This window comes from Triplophysa rosa, linkage group LG20, assembly GCF_024868665.1.
Source record: "Triplophysa rosa linkage group LG20, Trosa_1v2, whole genome shotgun sequence".
NCBI lineage: Eukaryota > Metazoa > Chordata > Actinopteri > Cypriniformes > Nemacheilidae > Triplophysa > Triplophysa rosa.
In genome coordinates, this window is record NC_079909.1 from 8,165,422 (window position 1) to 8,191,877 (window position 26,456).

General features: G+C 38.7%; 2 protein-coding genes across 2 annotated transcripts; both read right to left on the reverse strand.

The window, feature by feature from the left end:
* Nucleotides 1–3,922: 3,922 nt before the first annotated feature.
* si:ch211-69b7.6 (neuroblast differentiation-associated protein AHNAK) lies at nucleotides 3,923–14,870 on the reverse strand. Its single transcript, XM_057361546.1, has 5 exons — nucleotides 14,315–14,870; nucleotides 13,147–13,196; nucleotides 12,935–13,031; nucleotides 12,630–12,793; nucleotides 3,923–12,542 (listed from the first exon to the last, which is right to left on the reverse strand). The coding sequence occupies exons 2-5, from the start codon at nucleotides 13,147–13,149 to the stop codon at nucleotides 4,584–4,586; spliced, it is 8,223 nt and encodes a 2,740-aa protein (XP_057217529.1). The 5' UTR covers nucleotides 13,150–13,196; nucleotides 14,315–14,870; the 3' UTR covers nucleotides 3,923–4,583.
* A 69-nt stretch (nucleotides 14,871–14,939) lies between these two features.
* abcc10 (ATP-binding cassette, sub-family C (CFTR/MRP), member 10) lies at nucleotides 14,940–26,043 on the reverse strand. The gene is made up of 22 exons (XM_057361548.1): nucleotides 25,937–26,043; nucleotides 25,421–25,644; nucleotides 23,963–25,331; nucleotides 23,144–23,371; nucleotides 22,692–22,848; nucleotides 22,323–22,486; nucleotides 22,154–22,233; nucleotides 21,863–22,034; nucleotides 21,209–21,307; nucleotides 20,884–21,073; nucleotides 20,512–20,589; nucleotides 20,230–20,409; nucleotides 20,023–20,152; nucleotides 19,769–19,943; nucleotides 19,282–19,625; nucleotides 17,209–17,378; nucleotides 16,898–17,058; nucleotides 16,531–16,784; nucleotides 16,242–16,387; nucleotides 16,042–16,139; nucleotides 15,535–15,647; nucleotides 14,940–15,301 (listed from the first exon to the last, which is right to left on the reverse strand). The coding sequence occupies exons 2-22, from the start codon at nucleotides 25,606–25,608 to the stop codon at nucleotides 15,166–15,168; spliced, it is 4,632 nt and encodes a 1,543-aa protein (XP_057217531.1). The 5' UTR covers nucleotides 25,609–25,644; nucleotides 25,937–26,043; the 3' UTR covers nucleotides 14,940–15,165.
* Nucleotides 26,044–26,456: the final 413 nt, after the last annotated feature.

Sequence of the window (26,456 nt, forward strand, 5' to 3'; positions counted from 1 at the left end):
AAATACACCTCTCCATACAGCCTGCCAGTTGGGAAACGTGGACATGGTTAGGTTCCTGCTGGGAAAAGGGGCTTCAGCTCAGTCCGTGAACATCTCTGGACAATGCCCATTATATAAATATAAACATATATATAAATATATATAACTATAAATTACATTATATAAAAAATGTAACAGTGATTTGAAGGTGAATGTCAATTCTGGAGACTTTGATGGAAATACACCTCTCCATACAGCCTGCCAGTTGGAAAACGCGGACATGGTTAGGTTCCTGCTGGAAAAAGGGGCTTCAGCTCAGTCCGTGAGCCGCTCTGGACAATGCCCATTATATAAATATATATAAATATAAACATGTATATTCATATAAATATAAACATATATATAAATATATATAACTATAAATACATTATATAAAATATGTAACAGTGATTTGAAGGTGAATGTCAATTCTGGAGACTTTGATGGAAATACACCTCTCCATACAGCCTGCCAGTTGGAAAACGTGGACATGGTTAGGTTCCTGCTGGGAAAAGGGGCTTCAGCTCAGTCCGTGAACATCTCTGGACAATGCCCATTATATAAATATATATAAATATAAACATGTAAATTCATATAAATATATATATAAATATAAACATATATATAACTATAAATTACATTATATAAAAAATGTAACAGTGATTTGAAGGTGAATGTCAATTCTGGAGACTATGATGGAAATACACCTCTCCATATAGCCTGCCAGTTGGAAAACGTGGACATGGTTAGGTTCCTGCTGGGAAAAGGGGCTTCAGCTCAGTCCGTGAACATCTCTGGACAATGCCCATTATATAAATATATATATATATAAACATGTACAGTATATTAATATAAATATATATATAAATATAAACATATATATAAATATATATAACTATAAATACATTATATAAAAAATGTAACAGTGATTTGAAGGTGAATGTCAATTCTGGAGACTTTGATGGAAATACACCTCTGTCAGGCGTCAAAGTTCGTGTTAACATAAAAATCAAAAGGAAAAATAGCAGAGAAACGTAAATGCGGTGATTCTTAATCAGAAATAAAGGAAAAAGTTTAGACGCTATGACAAAACCTACGTAAATTTAGGTTTTATTGAAGGACAAGACAAGTCTCGGCCAGAATGTGTTCTGTGGTGAAAAATTGGTAAACGACAGCATGAAACCAAGCAAAATGAAAAGACACCGTGTAAAAATATGCAGTAATTGACAGTAGCCTACATCTCGTTATGCAAGTACAGCAATGTTAATTTTTAACAGTTCTTTCATAACGTTCAGTATACTCTGTATGTTCATACAAAAACCTGAAAATAGACAAACAACCTGAAAAATCACCTGAAAATGTATTTGAGTATTCAAGTAAAAATGTAATTAAAATCTTTTATATTACTCATATTTAACCATTTCATTTAATTTATTATTCAATTATTTAGTTTAATTTATTTATATTTACTATCTATCTATATATGTGTGTTTGAGTAGCAATTTACACGCGCGCACACACACACACACACACACATATATGAGGGTTAGGGGGGCTCCGATTGTCATATATGTACGTGGGGGGCCCCAAGGAAAAAAGGTTGGGAACCACTGCTTTAAACGATGTGAAATATATAGTCTTTGTTTAATTGAAATTTTTATTTGATGATAATGGAAATGAACACTGGGCAGACTCGCTTAATAGGACTAGGTGTTATGATCCCACTATTTCAGCACAGTTGAATTGCCCAATAGGACATTTCCCATGCCTTATGCATGACAGGGGGAGCAGTCAAGAATATGAATTAGAGGAAAGGAGGTCTGAGGTTATACTGTGTTTGGGGGATAAATTATTATAGAAGTACATAGCATACTTGCTATTATCAGAGAGACGTCTCATGAGTTGTGTCTCCGATCCCACTATCATCACATCCAATATCCTGGGTGAAAGATGCCTTTTGGTGAGGTGCTGCTGATGATGCCCTTTGTATGGTTCCCATCAATGCGACACATCGTCAGTTGTGCACCTCAGCGCTTTGGGTGTTACAGTCCTTTATCACAAGACACCCTCAGCCAAGGGAGGCCCACCGCAGGTTGATCAGATACAGTTACAAGGTCATCTGGCAGCCCATGCTGTGTCCATCCGCCTCAACCACAGCCATTGGCTTCTTTTTCCGCACCATATGTGTATATATTGTGTATATACTGTCCATATGTGTATAATTGTATATTGTCTTTTTTGTTCGTCTGCACTACATACTGCCACTTAACTCTGTAAAGTCATACAGTTATTTGTCATACAGTTGTCTGTCCAACTGCATTCTACTTTGTATGGAATACGCACCCATGGACTTCACTCATCACACGTGGTGATGTGACAATAAAAGTGAGTTGAGTTGACTGGCCACTACTTGATTATACTCCACTGGACCTGTCCTTTGAAAGTGATCTATTTGTTAGCTACATCTGCGTTTAACCCATCCAGTGAATAGTGAACTCACGCACTGGAAGTCACCTTGCTCAAGGGCACCTCAGTCGTTACCCGCCGGCCCTGAGAATCGTACTGGCAACCTTCTGGTCCCAAGTCCGATTCTCTAACCGTTAGGCCACGACTGCCCACACCGTTAATGCCTGGTCAGTGCCCCCGGTCCCGTATGGCATTGAGTTGTAACATTACAATAAATGTAAACATTACAATACATTACCAAAATCAACGCAACCATACGCACCAGCCCGTTGGCTAAGGCTGTTATAGCCCCAATATAAATGAAAATTATGGTTACCACTATGGTAAACTTTTTTTAAGACTACAAAAAATAGGGCATTACAATAATAATGTTATTTATAGGGCCGGTTTCACAGACAAGGTTTAAGATTAATGGAATGTTTGAGCTGTCTTAACTGAAAATAACTGACATATGTTATGTCAATGCCATTGTTTTGTCTCAATATGCACACCAGTAATGTTTTTTTCCAAAGCATTTAAAAAAAGTGATTTAAATATCCTAATTTAACTAAGGCATAGTCCTGTTTTAAAATAATCCCCGTCTGTGAAACCGGGCAATAATGTCCAAATGAATTTCTGTGATCAGGTACTACAAGACAAGAAAACATTTCTGGCAGGTTAGATTAAAAGAATCTAAGCATATTTTTTAAATGTTGTATTTTGTCTTCTTTACTGAGAAGAAATAACACTTTTATTAAATCCAAGTGATTGGTCGAGAACTGTGCTGGGTAATTTTATACTTTTCTGTATCATGTGTCAGTGTCTGTGCTGTGGGGTGAGTTTTCAGTTACCTTTACTGCAGGTTACATTGCAAAGTCAATAGGTGGCGACACGTGACTGTCTGTTCTGTATTGTATTGTCATCCAGCCTGATCCAGGAACAAATATATTTATGTTATAGCCTACATATTGTATAGACAACACTGTTTTAGACAGAGACAAGAAACAGTTCATTCTGCAATGGCTTTGGTTGCTGCTGGTTCACTCTTCTTTGCTGCCTTGAATTTTTAAAGTACAATCGATTTGGCTTCACAAGTCATTTAAACTTTTAGTTTATCAGTAGTGATTTACTTGAAATTGGGTTGGAAAATAAGTTGAAACTGTTATTGTAAAAAAATACTTAAATAATTACTTAAATTATGATGTGTTGAAGTAATGTTAAAAAAGCTGAAATTATTTTGAAAAAGGCAAGTTGATTGTACTTAAAAATTCAAGGCAGCAAAGAATAAACAAACAATTAAAAAAAACAAAAATGACTTGAATGAAGTGGTATGTGGCTAAGTATGGTATCATACTCGTTATTTGTGCTCTGCATTGAACCCATCCAAGTGCGCACACAGAGCAGCGAGTATTGAACACACGCAGACACCTGGAGCAGTGGGCAGCCATGAAACAGTATACACCATTTGAAACAAATTTATTTTTCACATGTTTATTAAAACATTATTATTCACCCTGAGAAAAACGTAATAAAAATGTAATTTTAGTAATTACATTAAAAACCTTATCACTGCATGTGATTATCAACAAACATGTTGTAAAAAGTGCTATGGTGCGGTTTCTTGTTAAAATAAAAAGGGTTTTTATCGTTTAATCCCTGTTGTACCCTAATGCAGCAGCGAATACATCATATACTGTACATGGCACAAGTCATTTTTCAAAAACAAATTAAACCAATTTCCATGCTATTTACAACATGAATAACTCACAAACACTGTCTACAACACAGTACCATTTTACATAATTTACAAAATATATTCGAGAACATAAAGATTTACAATATAAGGCATATAAGATCACAAGGTAAGGCATGTTGCATTGTACATATAAAATTATAGTTTTAAAAATACTTTGTTCTTAAAATGTATTGAATTTAGAGGCTATATGCGCTATAAGTAAAATGTTTTAAGATTTTTGAAAACCTCTTAAGGAGTTATAAGGAAAGGGTGAAGAAAAATACAGTTTTTATACAAACATGCTACATGAACCAGCCCATTAAAAATGATCAGATCTGTAAATAAACACAACCCTATTCAAATCAACCACCCTTTCATTTGGCTTTTATATTAGTTTAATAAGGTTCAACCTTCCTCTTTTTACAGCGCTTTCTGGAACCTCCAGATCCATTGAATCTAATCTCAGACCTCTCATTGTGTGTCTATGGCCACTTGATGCTTGTCTATAGTCACTTTGCCTGTTTCCCCATTCATGCAGCCTAGGCATCCCTTTGAAAGTGTAGCATATATCATCTGTAGTGTAATTACGCCTAGGAGTCATGCTAGATCTCTCATAATAACCTTCATTGCGTCCCATATACGGGGATCTTTGCATGGTAGACCTTCCCATGTTTGAATGGGTCACAGCTAAATTCTCTCTGCTTCTTGAAGCTTGAAGTCTTGGCACTGATACACTGTTCCAGTTTCCATCATACTCGAAGCCACCGGATTTTGTTTTACGCACCCTTGACCTGGGAGGCCCATGCATGTCATTGTTGTAAAGATCTGATGATGTTGGACCCATTCCAGACATTCTGGTCACTTGAGGTGGCACATATTTTTGCACTGTAGGCCACTGGCTGTTTCTTGAAGTTTTATGGTCTCTTTTTACATCAATATAGGGTTGTTGCATCTTAAGATCTGAGGCACCATATTTGTGATGAGTTGGTAATCCCATGTCAAGATCTGAGGCACCATATTTGTAATGAGTTGGTATTCCCATGTCACCTGGGGGAGCATGATAATCGTATGTTCTCACAGCTATAAATTTACCCTGTGGTGCAGCCACGTTGTTTCTTTGCATTGGTGTAAATGCATCAAAGTCAATTTCCGATCCTGTGTATTGAAAATCAGGGCGATCAATTCCTCCTTTCAATTTGGGGGATTTCAGATTGACATTTGGAGAATTCATCGTAAGATCTGGTCTTTCTGGTTTGCTACCTAAGAGGCTCAATTTTGGAAGTCCGAAATTGCCTGAAGGAGTGTCAATGTCGAAGTCTGGTGCATTCATTTCAAGATGAGGTGTCTTTAAATTTGGTCCCTTAATTTGACTCTTAGGAATATAAAAATTCATGTCTGGTGCTGTGAAATCTGGCTTATGTCCTCTGATGTTGAAGTCTGGGGAATCAAAGTCTGCTTTAACCTTTGGTGATGGAAGATCCATTTTAGGGGACCTCAGTTCATAGTCTGGTGTTTTTATTTTGGGTCCCGAGAAACCAATATCAGGCATCTTGAAAGTAGGCATTTTCATTTTTCCAGATGGCATGTCCATATCTGGAAGTGTGAGGTTTGTTTTTGGGCCACTGAAATCAGCATTAGGTCCATGAATGTCAATATCACGGCCACGTATGCCAGCATTTAGTTTAGGAGCTGATGTGTTAAGATGAATGTCTGTATAATCAATGTCGGCATTAGCATTCATTTTTGGCCCTTTCAAACCTGACAGTCCAACACTTGGCATCTTTAACTTTGGCATGTTCAGTTTACCTGAGGGACCATTAATATCAATATCAGGTGACTCATAATTCATGTTTGGACTTCTCCAGCCAGATTCAGGGAGAGACAAATCCAGGTCTGTGGTATCAATTCCACCTTTAATTTTGGGACTTTTGAAATTCAGATTTGGAGAACCAATTTCAACATCTGGTCTTTCTTGCTTGTTACCAGAAAGGCTCAATTTTGGCAGTTTAAATTTTCCTGAAGGAGCATCAATGTCAAAGTCTGGCACATTAACATCAAGATTGGGTTTCTTTAAAGTAGGTCCTTTCATTTTACCTGCAGGCATGTCAAGATTCATGTTTGGGGCTGTGAAATCTGGCTCATGTCCTCTGATGTTAAAGTCTGGTGAATCAAAGTCAGCCTGAATCTTTGGAGCTGACAAATCCATTTCAGGGGTTTTCAATTTATAGTCTGGTGGTTTTGATTTGGGTCCTGAGAAACCAATATCAGGCATCTTGAAAGTTGGCGTTTTCATTTTTCCAGAAGGCATGTCCATGTCTGGAAGAGTAAGATTTGCTTTTGGACTTTTGAAATCAGCATTAGGTCCATGAATGTCAAAATCAGGTCTGTTTATTCCAGCATTTAGTTTGGGAGCTGACGTGCTCAGGTTAAGGTCTGGTTTATCAAAGTCAGCATCCACATTCATTTGTGGCCCCTTCATACCTGACAGTCCAAAACTTGGCATCTTTAACTTTGGCATACTGAATTTCCCAGAGGGGGCATCAACATCAATATCAGGTGACTCAAAATCTAGGTTTGGACTTTTCCAGTCAGTTTGAGGGAGAGACAAATCTGGGGTGTCAAGTCCTCCTTTAATTTTGGGACTTTTGAGATTCAGGTCTGGAGAATTGATTGTAAGATCAGGTCCTTTTGGTTTGCTACCTGAAAGGCCAAATTTGGGCAGCTTCAGTTTACCTGAAGGGGCATTTATGTCGAGGTCGGGTGCATTCACATCAAGATTGGGTTTCTTTAAAGTTGGTCCTTTGATTTTACCTATATCAAGATTCATGTCTGGAACAGAGATATCTTTCTTATGTCCTTTGAGGTTAAAGTCTGGGGAATCAAAGTCTGCTTTAAACTCTGGGGCTGACAGATCCATTTCAGGGGTTTTCAGTTCATAGTCTGGCATCTTTATTTTGGGTTTTGAAAGACCAAAATCAGGCATCTTCAGAGTGGGCATTTTCATTTTTCCAGAAGGCATGTCCATGTTTGGACCTTTGAAATCAACATTTGGTCCATTAATGTCAATGTCAGGACTATTTATCCCAGCATTTATTTTAGGAGTAGATGTGTTCAGATTAAGATCTGGCTTATCAAAGTCAGCATCCACATTCATTTGTGGCCCCTTCACACCTGACAGTCCAAAACGTGGCATCTTTAACTTTGGCATGTTCAGTTTACCTGAGGGTGCATCGACATCAATGTCAGGTGATTTGATGTCTAGGTTTGGGCTTCTCAAGTCAGTTTCAGGGAGAGCCAAGTCCACATCTGGGGTATTGAGTCCTCCCTTGATTTTGGGACTTTTGAGATTCATCTTTGGTGATTTAAGTGTAATATCAGGTCCTTTTGGCTTGCTACCTGAGAAGCCAAACTTTGGCAGCTTTAGTTTACCTGAAGGGGATTTTATGTTTAGGTCAGGAGAATTTACATCAAGATTGGGCTTTTTTAAAGTTGGTCCTTTCATTTTACCTTTAGGGATATTGAGATTCATGTCTGGGGCTGTGAAATCAGGCTTATGCCCTTTGATGTTCATGTCTGGGGCATCAAAATCTGCATTAATCGTTGGAGCCGACAGATCCAGTTCAGGGGTTTTCAGTTCATAGTCTGGTGTCTTTACTTTGGGTTTGGAAAGATTGAAATTTGGCATCTTTAGAGTTGGCATTTTCATTTTTCCAGAAGGCATGTCCATGTCTGGAAGCGTAAGCCCTGTTTTCGGAGCTTTGAAATCAGCATTAGGTCCATGAATGTCAATATCAGGACTATTTATCCCAGCATTTAATTTAGGAGTTGACATGTTTAGATTAAGGTCTGGTTTATCAATGTCAGCATCCACATTCATTTGTGGTCCTTTCAGCCCTGAGCCAAACTTTGGCATCTTTAACTTTGGCATACTGAATTTACCTGAGGGGGCATTAACATCAATATCAGGTGATTTTATATCTAGGCTAGGGCCTTTTAAATTCGTTTGAGGGAGAGACAAATCCATGTCTGGGGTATCAAGTCCTCCTCTGATTTTGGGACTTTTCATATCCATCTTTGTAGACCTAAATGTAACATCAGGCATTTTTGGCCTGCCACTGGATAAGCCAAATTTTGGAAACTTCATTTTACCTGAAGGGGCATTCAGGTTTAAGTTAGGTGCATTCATGTCAAGGTTAGGTTTCTTTAAAGTTGGTCCTTTAATTTTACCTGTAGGGAAATCAATACTCATGTCTGGGGCTGTGAAATCTGGTTTATGCCCTTTGATGTTCATGTCTGGGGCATCAAGATCTGCATTAATCTTTGGAGCCGACAGATCCATTTCAGGGGTCTTCAGTTCATAGTCTGGTGTCTTTATTTTGGGTCCATGGAGACCAAAATCAGGCATCTTCAAAGTGGGCATTTTCATTTTTCCAGAAGGCATGTCCATGTCTGGACCTTCGAAATCAACATCTGGTCCTTTAATGTCAATGTCAGGACTATTTATCCCAGCCTTTAGTTTGGGAGTTGACATATTCAGATTAAGATCTGGCTTATCAAAGTCAGCATCCACATTCATTTGTGGCCCCTTCCCAACTGGCAGACCAAAACTTGGCATCTTTAACTTTGGCATACTGAATTTACCAGAGGGTGCATCAACATCAATATCAGGTGATTTAATGTCTAAGTTTGGACTTTTAAAATCAACTTGAGGGAGAGACAGATCCACATCTGGGGTGTCAATTCCTCCTTTTATATTGGGACTTTTGAGATTCAGGTCTGGAGAATTGATATTAAGATTGGGTGCTTGTGGCTTGCCAGTTGAGAAGCCAAATTTTGGAAACTTCAGTTTACCTGAAGGGGCATTCATGTCGAGATTAGGTACATTCACATCAAGATTGGGTTTCTTTAAAGTTGGCCCTTTAATTTTGCCTGTATCAAGATTCATGTCTGGAACTGTGATATCTGGCTTATGTCCTTTGATGTTAAAGTCTGGGGAATCAAAGTCAGCATTAATCTTTGGAGCTGACAGATCCATTTCAGGGGTTTTCAGTTCATAGTCTGGTGTCTTTATTTTGGGTTTGGAAATATTGAAATCAGGCATCTTTAGAGTTGGCATTTTCATTTTCCCAGAAGGCATGTCCATGTCTGGAAGTGAAAGATCTGTCTTTGGACGTTTGAAATCAACATTTGGCCCATGAATGTCAATATCCGGACTATTTATTCCAGCCTTTAGTTTGGGAGTTGACATATTCAGATTAAGGTCTGTCTTATCAATGTCAGCATTCACATTCATTTGTGGCCCCTTCATACCTGACAGACCAAAGCTTGGCATCTTTAACTTTGGCATTCTGAATTTACCAGAGGGTGCATCAACATCAATATCAGGTGATTTAATGTCTAGGTTTGGACTTTTAAAATCAGCTTGAGGGAGAGACAGATCCACATCTGGGGTGTCAATTCCTCCTTTTATTTTGGGACTTTTGAGATTCAGGTCTGGAGAATTGATATTAAGATTGGGTGCTTTTGGCTTGCCAGTCGAGAAACCAAATTTTGGAAACTTCAGTTTACCTGAAGGGGCATTCATGTCGAGATCAGGTGCATTGACATTAAGATTGGGTTTCTTCAAAGTAGGTCCTTTAATTTTACCTGTATCAAGATTCATGTTTGGGACTGTGATATCTGGCTTATGACCTCTGATATTGAAGTCTGGGGAATCAAAGTCAGCATTAATCTTTGGAGCTGACAGATCCATTTCAGGGGTTTTCAGTTCATAGTCTGGTGTCTTTACTTTGGGTTTGGAAAGATTGAAATTAGGCATCTTTAGAGTTGGCATTTTCATTTTTCCAGAAGGCATGTCCATGTCTGGAAGTGTAAGATTTGTTTTTGGACCTTTGACATCAACATTTGGTCCATGAATGTCAATATCAGGACTATTTATTCCAGCACTTAGTTTAGGAGTAGAAGCGTTCAGATTAAGATCTGGTTTATCAAAGTCAGCATCCACATTCATTTGTGGCCCCTTCACACCTGACAGTCCAAAACTTGGCATCTTTAACTTTGGCATACTGAATTTACCAGAGGGTGCATCGACATCAATATCAGGTGATTTAATGTCTAAGTTCGGACTTTTAAAATCAGCTTGAGGAAGAGATAAATCCATGTCTGGGGTGTCAATTCCTCCCTTTATTTTGGGACTTTTGAGATTCAGGTCTGGAGAATTGATTTTAAGATTGGGTCCTTTGGGCTTGTTACCTGAAAAGCCAAATTTTGGAAACTTCAGTTTACCTGAAGGGGCATTTATGTCGAGATCAGGTGCATTGACATCAAGATTGGGTTTCTTCAAAGTAGGTCCTTTAATTTTACCTTTAGAAATATCAAGATTCATATCTGGAGTTGTGATGTCCCGGCCATGACCTTTGATGCTGAAGTCTGGGGAATCAAAGTCTGCTTTAATCTTTGGAGCTGACAGATCCATTTCAGGGGTTTTCAGTTCATAGTCTGGTGACTTTATTTTGGGTTTTGAGAGACCAAAATCGGGCATCTTGAAATTAGGCATTTTCATTTTTCCAGAAGCCATGTCCATGTCTGGACCTTTAAAATCAACATCTGGTCCATCAATGTCAGGACCATTTATGCCTGCATTTAGTTTGGGAGTTGATGTGTTCAGACTAAAATCTGGTTTATCAATGTCAGCATCAACATTCATATGTGGTCCCTTCAGGCCTGACAGACCAAAGCTTGGTATCTTTAACTTTGGCATATTCAGTTTACCTGAGGGGCTGTTAACATCAATATCAGGTGATTTGATGTCTAGATTTGGGCTTTTCAAATCACCTTGAGGGAGAGACAAATCTACATCTGGGGTGTCAAGTCCTCCATTAATTTTAGGGCTTTTGAGATTAAAATCTGGGGAATTCATTTTGAGATTGGGTCCTTTTAGCTTGCTACCAGAGAAGCCAAATTTTGGAAACTTTAGTTTACCTGAAGGGGCATTCATGTCAAAATCGGGTGCATTCACATCGAGATTGGGTTTCTTCAAAGTAGGTCCTTTAATTTTACCCTTAGGAACATCAAGATTCATGTCTGGGACTGTGATATCTGGCTTGTGACCTCTGATGTTAAAGTCTGGTGAATCGAAGTCTGCTTTTATCTTTGGAGCTGACAGATCCATTTCAGGGGTTTTCAGTTCATAGTCTGGTGTTTTTATTTTAGGTCCGGAGAGACCAAAATCAGGCATTTTGAAAGTTGGCATTTTCATTTTTCCAGAAGGCATGTCCATGTCTGGAAGAGTAAGGTTTGTTTTTGGACCTTTGACATCAACATTTGGTCCATGAATGTCAATATCAGGACTGTTTATTCCCGCATTTAGTTTTGGAGATGACATATTCAGATTAAGGTCTGGCTTATCAATGTCAGCATCCACATTCATTTGTGGCCCCTTCAAACCCGACAGTCCAAAACTTGGCATCTTTAACTTTGGCATATTGAATTTACCAGAGGGTGCATCAACATCAATATCAGGTGATTTAAAGTCTAAGTTCGGACTTTTAAAATCACCTTGAGGGAGAGACAGATCCATGTCTGGGGTGTCAAGTCCTCTCTTTATTTTGGGACTTTTGAAATTCAAGTCTGGAGAATTGATTTTAAGATTGGGTGCTTTTGGCTTGCTACCTGAAAGGCCGAATTTTGGAAACTTCAGTTTACCTGAAGGGGAATTTATGTTGAGCTCAGGTGTATTCGCATCAAGATTGGGTTTCTTTAAGGTTGGTCCTTTAATATTACCTTTAGGCATATCAACATTCATGTCAGGTGTTGTGATATCTGGCTTATGACCTCTGATATTGAAGTCCGGGGAATCAAAATCTGCTTTAATTCTTGGAGCTGACAGATCCATTTCCGGGGTCTTTATTTTGGGTCCTGAGAGCCCAAAATTAGGCATCTTGAATGTTGGCTTTTTCTTTTTTCCAGAAGGCATGTCCATGTCCGGAAGTGAAAGATCTGTCTTCGGACCTTTGAAATCAACATTTGGTCCATGTATGTCTATATCCGGTCCATTAAGTCCTACACTCACTTGAGAGGATGACATTTTTGATCCCTTTATACTTCCATCAAAATTGACATCTGTGACTCTCATGCGGTCCGCATTTTGAAGGAATGTTGCAACATTTACCTTTCTTTTCGAGTTAGCAGTTCGGAAATGCATTAAATGGGATTCACTGTTGTCAGTGGCAAGCATTTCTCTCTGGCTTGTCATACTGTGAATGCCATGTCTGTTTGTTTGGTTTCCTTTCATGAATCTCTTGACTTTAGAATTGAAGAGCTTGTCATAAGAATCCTTCCACATCTGTTGACACATTTGTATCAAAACAAATTAATTGTATTGTGGTATATTTTAGAGTCACAAGAACCCAAAGATGGGATGTGCACAAACCTCAGTTGGAGCTTTGACGTTCTGATCTAGACTCCCCATGCTTTTGCTGGATTTCATACCATGGTTGTTTACCATGTTATCATTATCAATCATTCTCAAAATGTCTCGAGCTTCACCTCTTTTCTGTTGTGTGACGTGAATGCTGGCACCGCCACGTTCATCTTCTGAAACAGCAATGCAATGTAAAACACAGCTTATTATCAACACTCATCTTTATGAAATGTTTAACTGCAATTGTGCTTTTCTCCATATCTGGGCAAACACCATATTCTCTTGTATTCGCGCTTTGTAAGCACATTGAGTACCTTCAAAAAAGTCATGGTCTGTGAACTCAGACCTCTTTCCAGAGAAATCATCATCTTCAAGCAGCAAGCTGTCAGAGAGGCATCTTCGAAGGCCAGCCTGAAAATTCCAAGACACTGTCACGGCACTCTTTCATGAAATTAATTCATGCACGCATAGAAACGGCAAACTATAAAGATTTAAAATATATCTGAAAAATAAAGTTATAACATACCATTTCGCTAGTATATATTCATAGAGATGAAATGGGTCCACAACTCAAACCTGTTGATGTAAAAGAAATGATTCAGGCTTGTCATCTCTGAAATCAACTATAAAACCAATATTTCAGTGCTAATGAATTTTAACATCATATAAGGATACATGTCAAAAGTTTTCAAAGATTTTACAGTCTAGTATGTCATGGCAAGTGTAAGTCATTTGTAGGTTTAAAGTGTAAACACAGTGGAAGCTTTCAAAACATTGCCAGCATCCCAACTAAATGAAACAACATTAACTCAACCAATGTCATAAATCTGAGGTGAGACTATCTGTCTGGTTATGCAGTGTTCGGAAAATGTTTTACAGTCATAATTTTTGCTTCTTTTTGTACAAGCTATAATAAGCTTTAATGTTAATTATTAATGCACCTAAAATTACAAACAACAAATCGCAAACAACAGTTCCCAATAAATGCAGCAATCTAATCAGATGTAAGCTACTGAGCAAAAACTCATGTCACATGACATCTAAAATTTGCCTTGGTGTGCATTCATCTTGAAAAACGTTTAAATTTGATAAACTTTTATGTTTTATACATTTGTTCCTCATATTGCGATTCGATTCATCCCACATGAAAATTAACAGAGAGATGAAACTGTCAAGTATTTCAGGAATTCTGGGATAGTTTAACAGAGTTAGGAACAGGTTCGGCCAGAACAATGGAAAATGTGAACACACCTCACCTTGATAACCACACCTTCTATTTTAAACACGCTTAACGCAATCATTCGGGTGAACGTGAACGTAAAGACATTGGCTGCTGTATTCTGATAACCTACAATTTTGACAACAATTCAGTTTCTATCATCTATAAGATCTTTAAGCATCACAAGCTTGACACTTTTATTGGATATTTAAAGGTAGTTGAAGGTTCATATTTGTATTATATTTGATCAGTTCAAGAACATTGTTTTCATTGCACAGTATTTGTCAGAAAAAGGTTGTAGTGCAAAATGTATGAAACAGAAAGAGCAAGCTCGGCATATTTATTTATAAGACAACAGCAGAACAAGTACACTTGCTAACCAAACTTTATCCACAGTACTAGAAAGACTTAGTTTTACGCAAACATTAGAAACACCATTGGTAAAATAAACAAACTTAGTAAAAACAGTTCTTACCTTGTATCCCATGAGACTGTATTAAGCATTTAAATCCTCAGTAAATATTAGTGCTGACAATGTGCCATGTTTTCACACGATAAAGGATGAGACCTTGTTTACCTCTGTACTCTTCTTACGGTTTGTGGACTTCTCGCTTGCAGCAAGTAATACACCTCAAGAGTAGACAAACTGGTTTAACCTCCAGGTCAGAGCCGGGTACATACCTCACCAAGCTTTAGCATCATTGCTTTTTCCTTCACAGGAGGCAGGGTTATATAACAAACCACTCCCTTAATACAGATTGATAGGAGAAAATCAAAAGTTGTTAAAATAAAGGAAAACTATGTGCACATGTTCTCCCATGTGACTCATATGTTCCGAGTTTGGAAACTCCCACCTGTTCAAGGCGTAGTCCCTCTCACTCTATCAGAAAGGGTTGTTTGGGTGGAGATGAATTTATTGGCCGTTCACACCTTAAATGAAACTAATTTTGCATTGTGAGCATTTATAGACGAGACAATGTACTGACACCGTAGTAGTAAAAATATTTAGATATGCTCACGCCCTACTTTATGAGAACAAAAACTTTTACAAAAATGTAAAAAAAAAACACCTCCCATCAGATATTAAAAATAAACAATGCAAATCTGTAAAAACACCATTTTTATATTAGAGCATACATCTCCTTCTTACAAATTGTTTATAACAAAATTCCTGAGTTTTACAGTATAACATGATTAAAACTGCAGGTAAATGATAGTATTTTAAGGCCATGCATCAGATTCAGGTAGAACTATGCCTTATTAAATTCCTCTTTTTGATAAAAATCTTAAAATGCAGATTTTTCAAGTCAGTCCTAAAGCAGATGCTCACTCGTCCCCTCCGCGTACGAGTTTAAGGAAAACTGAATCCTCTTTTTGACACAGAATGCCCGGGCTGTCAAACTCCACCACCTTCCCAGCATGCATCACCAGTACTCTGTCTGAGTCCATGATTGTATTCAGCCTGTGGGATTATAAAAACAGGTTGGGTTTGTACGGTATGACTACGCATTGAAGAATGTTGCAGACTGCACAGTTCAACCCTTATTATTATAGCAACCAAAATTTGTCATGAAGAAAAGATTTGTACTAAATATGTTTCAATAAAACAACACGTTTAAGCGGTGTTAAATCATGTAGACAAAAAACAGTATAAGGGTATTGTCGCCCAAATATTACTAAGTAGTAAAACAGAACCTGTGGGCGATGGTGAGGACGGTTTTATGCTTGAATTTTTCTCGGATGGTTTTCTGCAGGAGTAGGTCGGTCTTCTGGTCTACACTGGCTGTGGCCTCATCAATGCATAAAATCTATCAAAGCGGAAATAAACGACAAAAACAGAAAGCACGATGAGAGGTGTTTGTTTGCTTTCCTTTACAGGGCTCAACAATCAAGGTGTTCGATGCCCTGGGGCCAGTGAGAATGAGGTCAGATTAATGCTTGAGTTCTTGTGTTCCAACAGTCTTGTGTTACTTAACATTTGTTTTTCTGTGATGTTTTTCATTTTGTTTTTGTGAATTCTGATGATTCTTAGTTATAATAAGAAAATTATAAGGAATTATAAAAAATTATAAGGAAAACAAATAATAACAAATACAAATATTGTTTACATATATATATTTTTCCTAATAAAAATGTTTCTAAAACAATCGTCTTTGTTGAGCCCAAGCTTATTTTCTATTTTAACAAATATGCAACTCATACATTAGCCTCAGTGAGCAGAGCACGAGCAAGACAAAGCAGCTGCCTTTGACCCACAGACAGAGACTTTCCCCTCTCTCCAACCTCAGAATCCAGGCCACCTGCCATGAACAGACAAAACAAATCCTGAATTCAACACTAAATCCTTTCAGTACAGATTAACCCAAGATGTACATGTCAGTCAAAAGATTAACAACTCAAACCAATTCTCTGTACTACATCTCCCAGGTGGCACTGCTCGAGAGCATCCAGCAGCCGGTAGTCTGGATGACGCCTGTGTGGATCGAGGTTCTCTCGCACTGAGCTGGAGAACAAGAAGGGATCCTGAGGAATGATGGCCAGCTTTGACCTGTAGAGGGCATCACAAAGTAGATCAGGATTTATAAGAAGTGTGCTCCACATAACATCACTAACAACGCACGACAAAAGGCTAAGTGAAATAAAATAATCACATAGACAGGGGTTCTTACTTATAGAGACTATAAGTCTTACCTCAGGTGACTAAGTCTGACACAGCTGATGTCCACTTCATCCAGCAGAATCTGACCCTGGTTCAGCTCCACCATGCGAAATAGGGCGAGAAACAATGAGGATTTCCCTGAGCCTGTACGACCCACAATGCCGACCCTCTCACCAGGTAATACTTCCAGGCTGACTCCATCAAGAGCATTGGGTAAGCCTGGCCGGTACGCCAACACAGCACCCACGAACTGAACTCGGCCATGTTCGGGCCACAAGTCTGAAACCTGCAGATGTACAATTTCAGGTTATGCACTTTAAGGACAGTTTGAATAGTTTGGAAACTGCTGGTTTAATATTCAAAACTGGTCTCGAGTCAGTATCTTAGCACGTTTATGACCTCCGTGTTAGCTTGCTGAGGCTCCTGTGGGATGTTGGTGGAATATTCTTCGGTACGCTCTACGCTCACCAGCTGCATCTCTGTCTGCGCAAAGCTGAAGATCAGGCCTGACAGCAGGTTGGTGATGGACAGCGCATAGGACAGAGACAGACCTACCATACCTAAAAAAAGAGCACTTGTTAAATCTTCTTGCAAGAGGCATATGATAGTGAAGGTGGATGCAATGATGCTTTTAAACACGTTTTGTAAGTCGCTCTGGTTAAGAGCAATTCCTAATCGTAAGATCATTCTTGTCACAAATAGAAACCAACCTGGGTCGATGGATTTCATCTGATGCTGGATAACAGCAATCACACTGATGCCGGTTACCACGGTGACACCAATCATCTGAAGCCGAATGTCCAGCCATTGCATGGCAGCGTTACTGTTGAAGAGACAGCGTTGATTCTGTTCTAAACGTCTCTCGTTCTCCTCCTCGAATCTGCTCACAAACACACAGAAACTAAGTTGTAAACAGACCTAGACACAATAGATTTACAGTCAGTCAATCAAAAGTATTCACAGTACTGCTGTCGTCATAAAGATGTTAATTAGTATTATTAGTAGATTAATTATACAAAACAACCACGGGTGTAACGGTTCTCGGTAAAAAATTTGAACCGCACGGTTCTCCACCAACGGTTCGCGTTGGACCACGGCTCATCTTAAATCTGACGACGCATTTACAATATGGTTCATTAAAAATTATAATGCGTAAAACAGTCTGACAAAGTTCAGCTAATGTATGTTTGTCAATGGATACACATGTAATACCTACAACAAATCAAATAACATAGACAAATTTCAATAGGATTGACGTATGCTGTAATATGACCAGTCATTTATGCTTTCATCACATGTTGCTGTTTAAACTACACTCATTCAAGCCTCGCCAATTTAAACATTTAAGTGCAAGATGATGCAGAAGAAAACTCGCTTGCGCGCTGTGAGAAGATCCGAAGCACGCATAAGGAAAGCTGAGTCTCAGACATGGCGCAAATATTGAGTTGTCTTGCGCTTAAATGGACAAATTCACACACCAAGTAGGTCAACATGCCCCTCTTGTCGAGTATCTTAACAAACATAGTAGGTTATGTCTTAAGTGAACGGACGAAACAGACGAAAAACAACGCATGTGTACAGTATCAGTGTACTGGATCGGTTTCATCCCTCTTAAAGCGACAGCAGCATATTCCTGCTGTCTGTTAAAAGTCAACGAAATCACTCACTGTTTGTGACTAAATAGCTTCTGTTATGATTCATATTTATTTCATTTGTACATATGCAATGTTATGTTTTATTTGATTACTTTAATCCATTTCTATCTTAAAGGTATATATACACAGTATCTTATTTTATTTTCTGCTTTGCTCTGTTGTTTTATTGGTGCGGTTACTTGTAAGCTTGATTATATGTTCTTATTTTTATTTGTCAGTAGTCCCTTTTCCCTGAACATAGCACAAACCCAACAGAAACCGTGACCCTAAAACCGTGACACAAACCGAACCGTGAGTAATTTGAACCGTTACACCCCTAAAAACAAGGCAGACTTAAGTCTGTTTCATTATCATTGAGTCATTTGAAAACAATTAGTTAAAGTATTAAACTATAAAGGGATGAAAATCACAAAAGCAGTCTGGGTCATAATTTACACTAGAATGAAAAAACATAAAAAATAAAATAAAAAAGGGGGATAAAAAATATAATTAATAGTTTGAATGTAGAAATTAAGGCCTACCATAAAAATGTTTGTAACTGTGATATTTTCATGAAAACCACAATAAAATATTAATCTGTCCATGCATTTAAAAATATATATATATATCAAAAAATATTATAATTTTAAGAAAAAATAAATATAATTATTTATATCATGTACATTTTAATGCATGTTACTTAAAGAAGTCATATATATTACCATATTTATATATTTTTTATATGTAAACCCAAGAAAAAAATATTAATTTTAATTATTTTCATCACATAAATTTTTATTTGTTAATTTAAAAAGTGCTGTACATTATTATATTAAGGTCATGAAAATATTTTTTGCAATATATTAATATTATATTAAGGTCATGAAAATATGTTTTGCAATATGTTAATATTTATGAGGAAATGTGCTTAAATCTCATTTTTTTAAAACTGCATGAAGTTTTCTTGAAAAATATTTGTTTTTCAAAAAAGATTTCATGACAACTTCTCAATAGTCCTAAAATTGGCTTCATTTTCTACATGCAAACTGTAATGCATTATTTTTTACTATAGACATTTCTTCCTGACATTCACCTAAGACATTACATCTAAACTGAGGATGTAAAGATAAACACAGGTAACTTTAGTACCTTGCAGTGTGTCCGCTGGCCCGCACTGTGGAAAGGCCACTGAGAGTCTCTGAGAAGTGTGAATAAACAGGTGAGAGAGTCAGACTGCACAGTCGTTTGAGCTCACGGGACGAGTGCCGATAGAAACACTGAGTTTGGTAATACAGCGCCCCCAGTGGAACCAAGGGGAGTAGCACCCAAGGCAAACCATAGCTCATGACCACCAGCATCCCAAGCAGCCCAAACACATTTGCAAGAAGAATGTTTAAGACAAAGGGGAGGGAGTCATCCACACTGTAAATATCCGAGGAGAATCGATTTAGGATGCGACCCAGAGGTGTAGTGTCAAAAAACGCCATTGTGGCCTAGAATGGAAGCATATAAATGATATAAATACACACACACACACACACACACATGCAAAATATATATATTTTTTATTTAAAAATGATCAACAATAACTTTGAAGTAATGAAGTAAATCATATTTTTGATCAATTATGTGGTACCTTAAGCACACTGGACAACACTCTCTTATGAACAACAGTAGCGGCACAGATCGCTCCATAAGCGAAGAGAAAAGCACGAGCAGCTGTGAAGAGCGTGTTAGCAGCCGCCAGAGATCCATACACCGTCATGTAAAACTTCAGTTCAGAGCTCAAATTCCCCGAAGTCTCTGACCCTCTATCAGGTACATGGAAAAAAGTACATTTCATTATTAATGAAAATATAAATAAAACATTCATACAAAATTCAAACTCACAGGAGTTTTTCAGGAGGGATTATGGTCAGTGTTAAAAGTGGACCAGCTGACAGAGACACCAGCTGAGTCACATTGTCCTTCATATGTGAAATCCAATGAGACAGCCACCAGTCAGACACGTTTTTAGATGCTGTACAGAACAGGGTAATACAATTGTTTTAATACGATAATTTCACATTCAGGTGATATAGATATAACTGTTAGTACCTTGCATTAGTAAAAGGGAGAGCAAGACTGACACAGCCATGCATCCACCCACTGCTCTCCAATAGGAGCGGTATACAGCCCAGGAAAGCTGGCCCATTTGCTTCTGCTCCTCCCCAAGCCTATTTAACTCCGCCTCTGGCTCTGGCTCATTGGTCGCCTCTTCCTTTCCGCCTAACCCATCTTGAGAGAGAAAGTTTTTTTACATAATGACAATATATGTGTATTATGAAAACACAGTGGTGGTGCCTATGGCAAAGTCACTTGATAATGAAAGGGGAATACCTTTTTCCTTAGCATTGCTGTTGTTCTTGCTGTCTTTAGGGACAGATTTAACTAGAGACAGAACTTCATTTGGTGTCCCTTAACCAAAAAGAGGGATTTCATGAGTAAATGGCAATCTTTGCATCTGCTGTTCAGTGCCAAGTGGGCACTGCTAGCTATATTTATGAATGTAACAGCGGGAACAGTACAGTTGGCCAATCACCATCACAGAATAAACCCCTTCTGGATGACATTTTCAGTCTGTTGAGGTTTGTTTTGCAATGATTGTCTGACTGTATCTATCCCTTACATAAACCAACAAACTCATAGTATTACTCATACAGTATGTAAATGAATATGCAAATACAGAAAAAGTCATCAGAAAGACAGTACCTGTTCTTACAATCTTCCCATTGTCCATCAGCACCACCACATCCGCTTTATTCACAAACTCTACCCGATGAGTGCAAACAATTGTGGTCTTGTTCTCGAGAATTCCCAAGATGCATTTCTCCATGAGATGGTGGGCAACGTCAGCATCCACTGCTGCTAAAGGATCATCCAGCAGATAGATTTCTTTCTCCTGAAATATGAGAATGAATGTTCTGTAATATCTACATCATATTTCTGCCCAAACCACTAAAAACTTTCAATCCAAACTATTACTCGGACAGAAAAGCATCATCTTTGGTTTGATCGTTTCTAGGTAAGCACGCACCATATAAACAGCTCGAGCTAGAGCAAGCCGGCTCTTCTGTCCTCCGCTCAGAGTGACCCCATTCTCCCCAACCTCTGTCTGATCCCCATTAGGCAAGACCTGAAGAAACACACCACAGTTCAGTCTGTTTCAAAACACTGCAATGACATTGACACAATGACAAAATTGATAACCGAGTCTTGACAATATAAAGGGTTTTATTTGTACCAGGAAAAAACAAACCTTTAAAGACCTGTCCTAAAAAAATAAGCTTTCTGTTACTGTCCATACTGTACCAAGGCTGTCATGATATCCAATTTTCACTACATGATTATGGCCAAATCAATTCATAATAACATCTTATCACAATATCTCCTGATTTTGTTTTTCCAATAAATAATGCATAATCTAATTCATCTTTACTCACCGTATATCTGAGTGTCAACCAGATTCAGGTATCAAGTGTAATATTAACACACTACCAACAATCATGGTCATCAATATCACAATTATTGACAATTCCAGAATATCGTGGCATCCTTATTCTATATCTAGGTTACTAATCAAATCGAAGTCATTTTAAGAAAAATATAGATAAAATTATGCTTAATGTTTTTCAATTACGTACAATGAAAGCTGGGAAATGTCAAAATAATGAGATAAATATAGACCCACATTGAGATCATCAGCAAGGGCACAGGCATCAATCACAGCCTGATAGAAAGTGCTGTCAAATTCTCTGCCGAAAAGAATGTTGTCCCGCACTGTTGCATGCTGGATCCACGGCTCCTGGACAGCCAATCCAAATCCCTGCTCTCTCCCCTCAACATACACATCCCCTCCACACCTACAGGAGACAAAAGCTCTAACTCATCATGAATGTAAACATTTACATCTATAAAAAATGATTTAGAGTTGTCTCTGCTTATTACGTTTTTCCTAATGCTGGATACTATGAATTTGTACCTGTCAAGTTCTCCTGTTATGGCAGCCAGCAGGGAGCTTTTTCCGCAGCCAACCTTTCCCACCACAACCACCAGAGAGCCCTGGAACACAGAGCGACAGAGACATTTACAAACCCTGTAAATCAACAGGATAATATTGATAAACCATTCAGCTGGTGATGGTCACATACCCTTTTGATGCTGAGGTTGAGTGAATGCAGGTAAAAGCTCCTGGGAGACGACCCGTCCTCCACTTTTCCATCAGATACGCTAACAGAATGCGAATCCTCTGACTGTTTCCAAGAAAAACTTGCCCGGTCCATCTGAGCTACAGAGGAAGGGTCTTCTGGGGACACTGCAGAGTAATATTATTAAAATACTGTATATGTTTATATGAAACGTAATTCTTAAACCAGCAAGTGCATAATTTACTGTTCAATTATTTTAAATAATGACACGCAAAACACCAAACGTTCTATGTTAAGTAAATTAGGTGTACGTGAAAAATATATCAAAAAGGTTACAGTGAGCTCTGGTATCATCAGACATCACGCATTTACCTTGACTGTAGTAGACAGAGAGATCTTGGTCTTGTAGTGTAAGGAATCGCTGAATACGGTCCAAAGACACTTTAGCTTCCAGCGTTCCATTCAACACCCACGGGAAAGCATTAAGTGGTAAGATGAGCATCCCTACTAGAGCTAGAGTACTGAATACCTATGAAAAACAAAAATATTATTAATATTTATATAATATTAAGCCATGCAATTCACTAGACTTTCTTTCTTCTGTAGAACACAAAAGAAGATACTTTGAAGAATGTTGGGAACCGATGGTACCCATGAGTTTTGTGCCCTTACAATAGAAGTGAATGAGTACCATCGCTGTTTAGCTATCAGCGTTCTTCAAAATAGATTCTTTTGTGTTCTGCAGAGTAAATGCTGACAGAATTTTCTTTTTTGGGTGAACTAGCACTTTAATCTGAAATGTTTAACTGAAGGGAGCTACACACCTTTGCAGCTGTAAGACTGTTTCCCAGCAGGACATATGTGATGAAAGTGAGTATAGAGATGACCACAGGTAAAGCAGCCCAGGTGTACACACACACAGCATCCAGGTACTTCAGCACTTTCAGATGGTGTAGCTCTTGTTTGCGAGCCTCAGCAATCTTCTGAGAGAAGTGCTCCTCCCAGCTGTAGTACTTCAGGACCCGAATCCCGAAGAGGATCTCTGTCATGAGCTTAGGATAAAAACAAGAAGCTTCAGTTGTTTGATAGTTGGTTAAAGGGATACTTCACCCAAAAATGAAAATTCTGTCATCATTTACTCACCTTCGTGTTGTTCCAAATCTGTATAAATGTCTTTGTTCTGATGAACACAGAGAAAGATATTTGGAAGAATGCTTATAACCAAACAGATTTTGACAAAAAAATACAATGGTAGTCAAAAGTGCCTCAGAACTGTTTGCTGTCCTACAAATCTTTAAATTGTCTTCAAACAGAACAAAGAAAACGGATAAAGTAATTTTTCCTACTATGGGAGTCAATGGGGGCAAGATCTGTTTGGTTATAAGCATTCTTCTAAATATCTTCTCTGTGTTCATCAGAACAAAGACATTTATACAGATTTGGAAGGTGAGTAAATGATGACAGAATTTTCATTTTTAGGTGAAGTATCCCATTAACATTGTTAACAGTCCATAATCACACAGACTGTTTTTAAGAAAGCAAACAATCAATATTGATTTCATGTTCACTTTACAAATCATAAAAGATGTGGCAAATGTTGATTTCTTAGAAAATGGAAATTAACAGATGCGAAAAAGTCACACCTTCACTCTTCCATCCTTGTACACCAACATACGTTTGTTGTTTTCCAAAATCCGGGATGCCAAGACTTTATTCAAAGGCACAAGCAGCAGGGCAACACCCACCCCTCCCAAAAAGGCCACGCCAACCTGAAGATAAAGCAGGTAAAGTGCGAGAACAAACTGGAAGGGAAGACTCCAAACCTCGTGGAAGCTGTTGAAGAAATTCACCAGACGGTCTGTGTCAGTGCTCATGAAGTTGACCACCTCACCCATGTTGAAGCATGCCAGAGCGGATGCACTGACCTTCAGAGCTTTACCGTATATGACGGATATCACGGCGGCCCGAGCCTCCAGTGCAACCTTTGAGACTTCATAAACAAAGATGTTTCTCAAGATAGCAGCAATAAACGTACTGGCAAAAAGTCCAACAGCACACCACATGCCCTGGCTCACTGGTGCTCCTTCTTTCTCCATAAAACCCACTAGTGCACTTAAAAGCAGGGGGCCTGCAAAAGACAGCATACTGGCCACTAACTTCAACACACCCAGGAGGTAGTAACGCAGACCGAAAGCCTTGTGTAACACTTGAAACAGCCTGACTTCCTGTTGTCCTCCTCCATCAGATGCTCCTTCTGGCTGAGCATCACTCCAGGAGTTGTCTCGTAGGTTTCCTCTAAGAAGCCGTTCCCACTTCGCAGATCTTTCCGAACTTTTCGATTTCAGACACTTCTGCCAGCATTGTTGGAATCGTATAGCGACCGCTTTGGTACGTAGTCGATGGGGCAGGTGGAAGACGTCTGACGGCCTCTCCAGCTCTCCACGTTTGCCTCGCCTCAGCAAGGGATTCAACCACAGATACAGTAACCTGGATAGCCAGCTGCATCCGTCTTCTGCTACAGTAACGCTTTCATCCACCTCCGAGACAATCAAAGGAGCCACATCCTCCGCATTACAGGAGAAGACGTCCCTTTGAGTTCTGTAACAAGGGAAGGTATAGGAAAGCAGGTAGACTAGAACCAGAACAGCCCTGGTTACAGTCAAAGCTAACCGGGCAACCTGAAGAGGTTTTGAGATATCAAAGTAAACGTGTTCTTGGATGTAAACAGCGAGGGTGAATGCAAGGTTAGGGATTGAAAGAACAACAAGCACAGGAAGAGCAGCTGGGCCTCGAGTTCTTCTGTAAATTGATCTTTGTAAGGCCAAAAGTGCACCGAAATGGACCAACCAGGCCAACACGCCGCATCCATCAGCTAAGACGTCAAGGTATATGTCTGGGGCTTGGAGCTCAAAAACAAGGACCAAGTCTGCTACAAAAAGAAGAGCCAACAGGATGGCGGATGCAGACCTGAAGCCCAAACCAATGGGAAGGGAGGATGCGATATGGCTAAGTCTGTGGGAAATAAGACAAGGGTTATAAAAAATGATTTATTAACAGCGTTAATAATGATTTTAAAGTAGATCATATAATTGTACACGTACCTGGGCACACTAATGTAACAGGCACAGATGACTGCAATAACAGCATGTGAGAGTGACCCAAACAGCAGCTGGTTCAGACAGGGACTGATGGTCCCATCCTGCCACACAGGTAATGGATTGTCCACATCAGTGTGACACAGCTCTGATAGGAGCTCAGCAGGTCCATATCCACCTGTGCTTCCTCCCATGACCTTCTGTGAACATCTGAGGACTGAAAGGCAGCCCTGAGGCAAACACGATTTTCAAGGTTTGTATAAGGCGATGGCAGTGACAAGAGCTTAGATATACACTGCCTATATGCTTTGGCGACACAAACAATGTCTGACATGTCTTAGATTAAGTAGGAATATTCTTACTATTTTTTTCTTTTCAATCTATATGGAGAGAAACATTGTTTCAGCTGGTGTTTGTAACTGTAAATACTTCTGATACTAACATGAGACATGAAATAAGCGCTGGTAACGCTTTTAGTAGTAAAGCACTTTGTAGTAGTAAAGTCATATGGACGTTTAGTACCTGCTGTAAGTATCTGCAAATGTTTTTTATCCTCCAGGCATCAGACAGATCAGCGCGAGCTATGAAGCGAAGAACTTCCGAGTCCCGACGGCTGTCAGTTTCAAAATAAAAGTCCCCTGGCAGTCAACTACACTTTTAGAAGCATGTCAGCTAAATTAAATTTCTATGAATAATCGCCTTTCTTTCTTTCGTGTAACACAAAAATAGAATGTTTGTAGCAAGTCCAAACGGTGATGAAAATTAGCATAAAAACTGGTAGCAAATGTAAAGCTGTAGTAACCATGATTTGTTTTGGCAGAGTAAATTACCATTTGTAATACAACTAACACCCTTTAAACACCATTGGTTAGTGTGTGCTTTAAGGTTTATGTATAATTATGTAAATACATGTTTATATTCTTATGACGTATAATGTTATTGACTAAACAATAACTGTCTATGTCTTGTGTCTAAAAAAGAAAAGAAAAAAATCATGTTGTTCATTCTCTCCCTTGCTTACTCCAGTTTTAATCCTCCTAGC

Excerpts from the sequence above, each read along its gene's own strand:
- si:ch211-69b7.6 (XM_057361546.1), bottom strand. Across the intron at positions 12,794-12,934 it reads AGACCATGACTTTTTTGAAG|AAGATGAACGTGGCGGTGCC; the intron begins GTACTCAATGTG and ends TTGCTGTTTCAG. Across the intron at positions 12,543-12,629 it reads ACGTCAAAGCTCCAACTGAG|ATGTGGAAGGATTCTTATGA; the intron begins GTTTGTGCACAT and ends ATGTGTCAACAG.
- abcc10 (XM_057361548.1), bottom strand. The coding sequence starts at position 25,608 with ATGGGAGGAAGCACAGGTGGATATGGACCTGCTGAGCTCCTATCAGAG. Across the intron at positions 25,332-25,420 it reads TGTTACATTAGTGTGCCCAG|ACTTAGCCATATCGCATCCT; the intron begins GTACGTGTACAA and ends TATTTCCCACAG. Across the intron at positions 16,785-16,897 it reads CTCAGCAAGCTAACACGGAG|GTTTCAGACTTGTGGCCCGA; the intron begins GTCATAAACGTG and ends GTACATCTGCAG.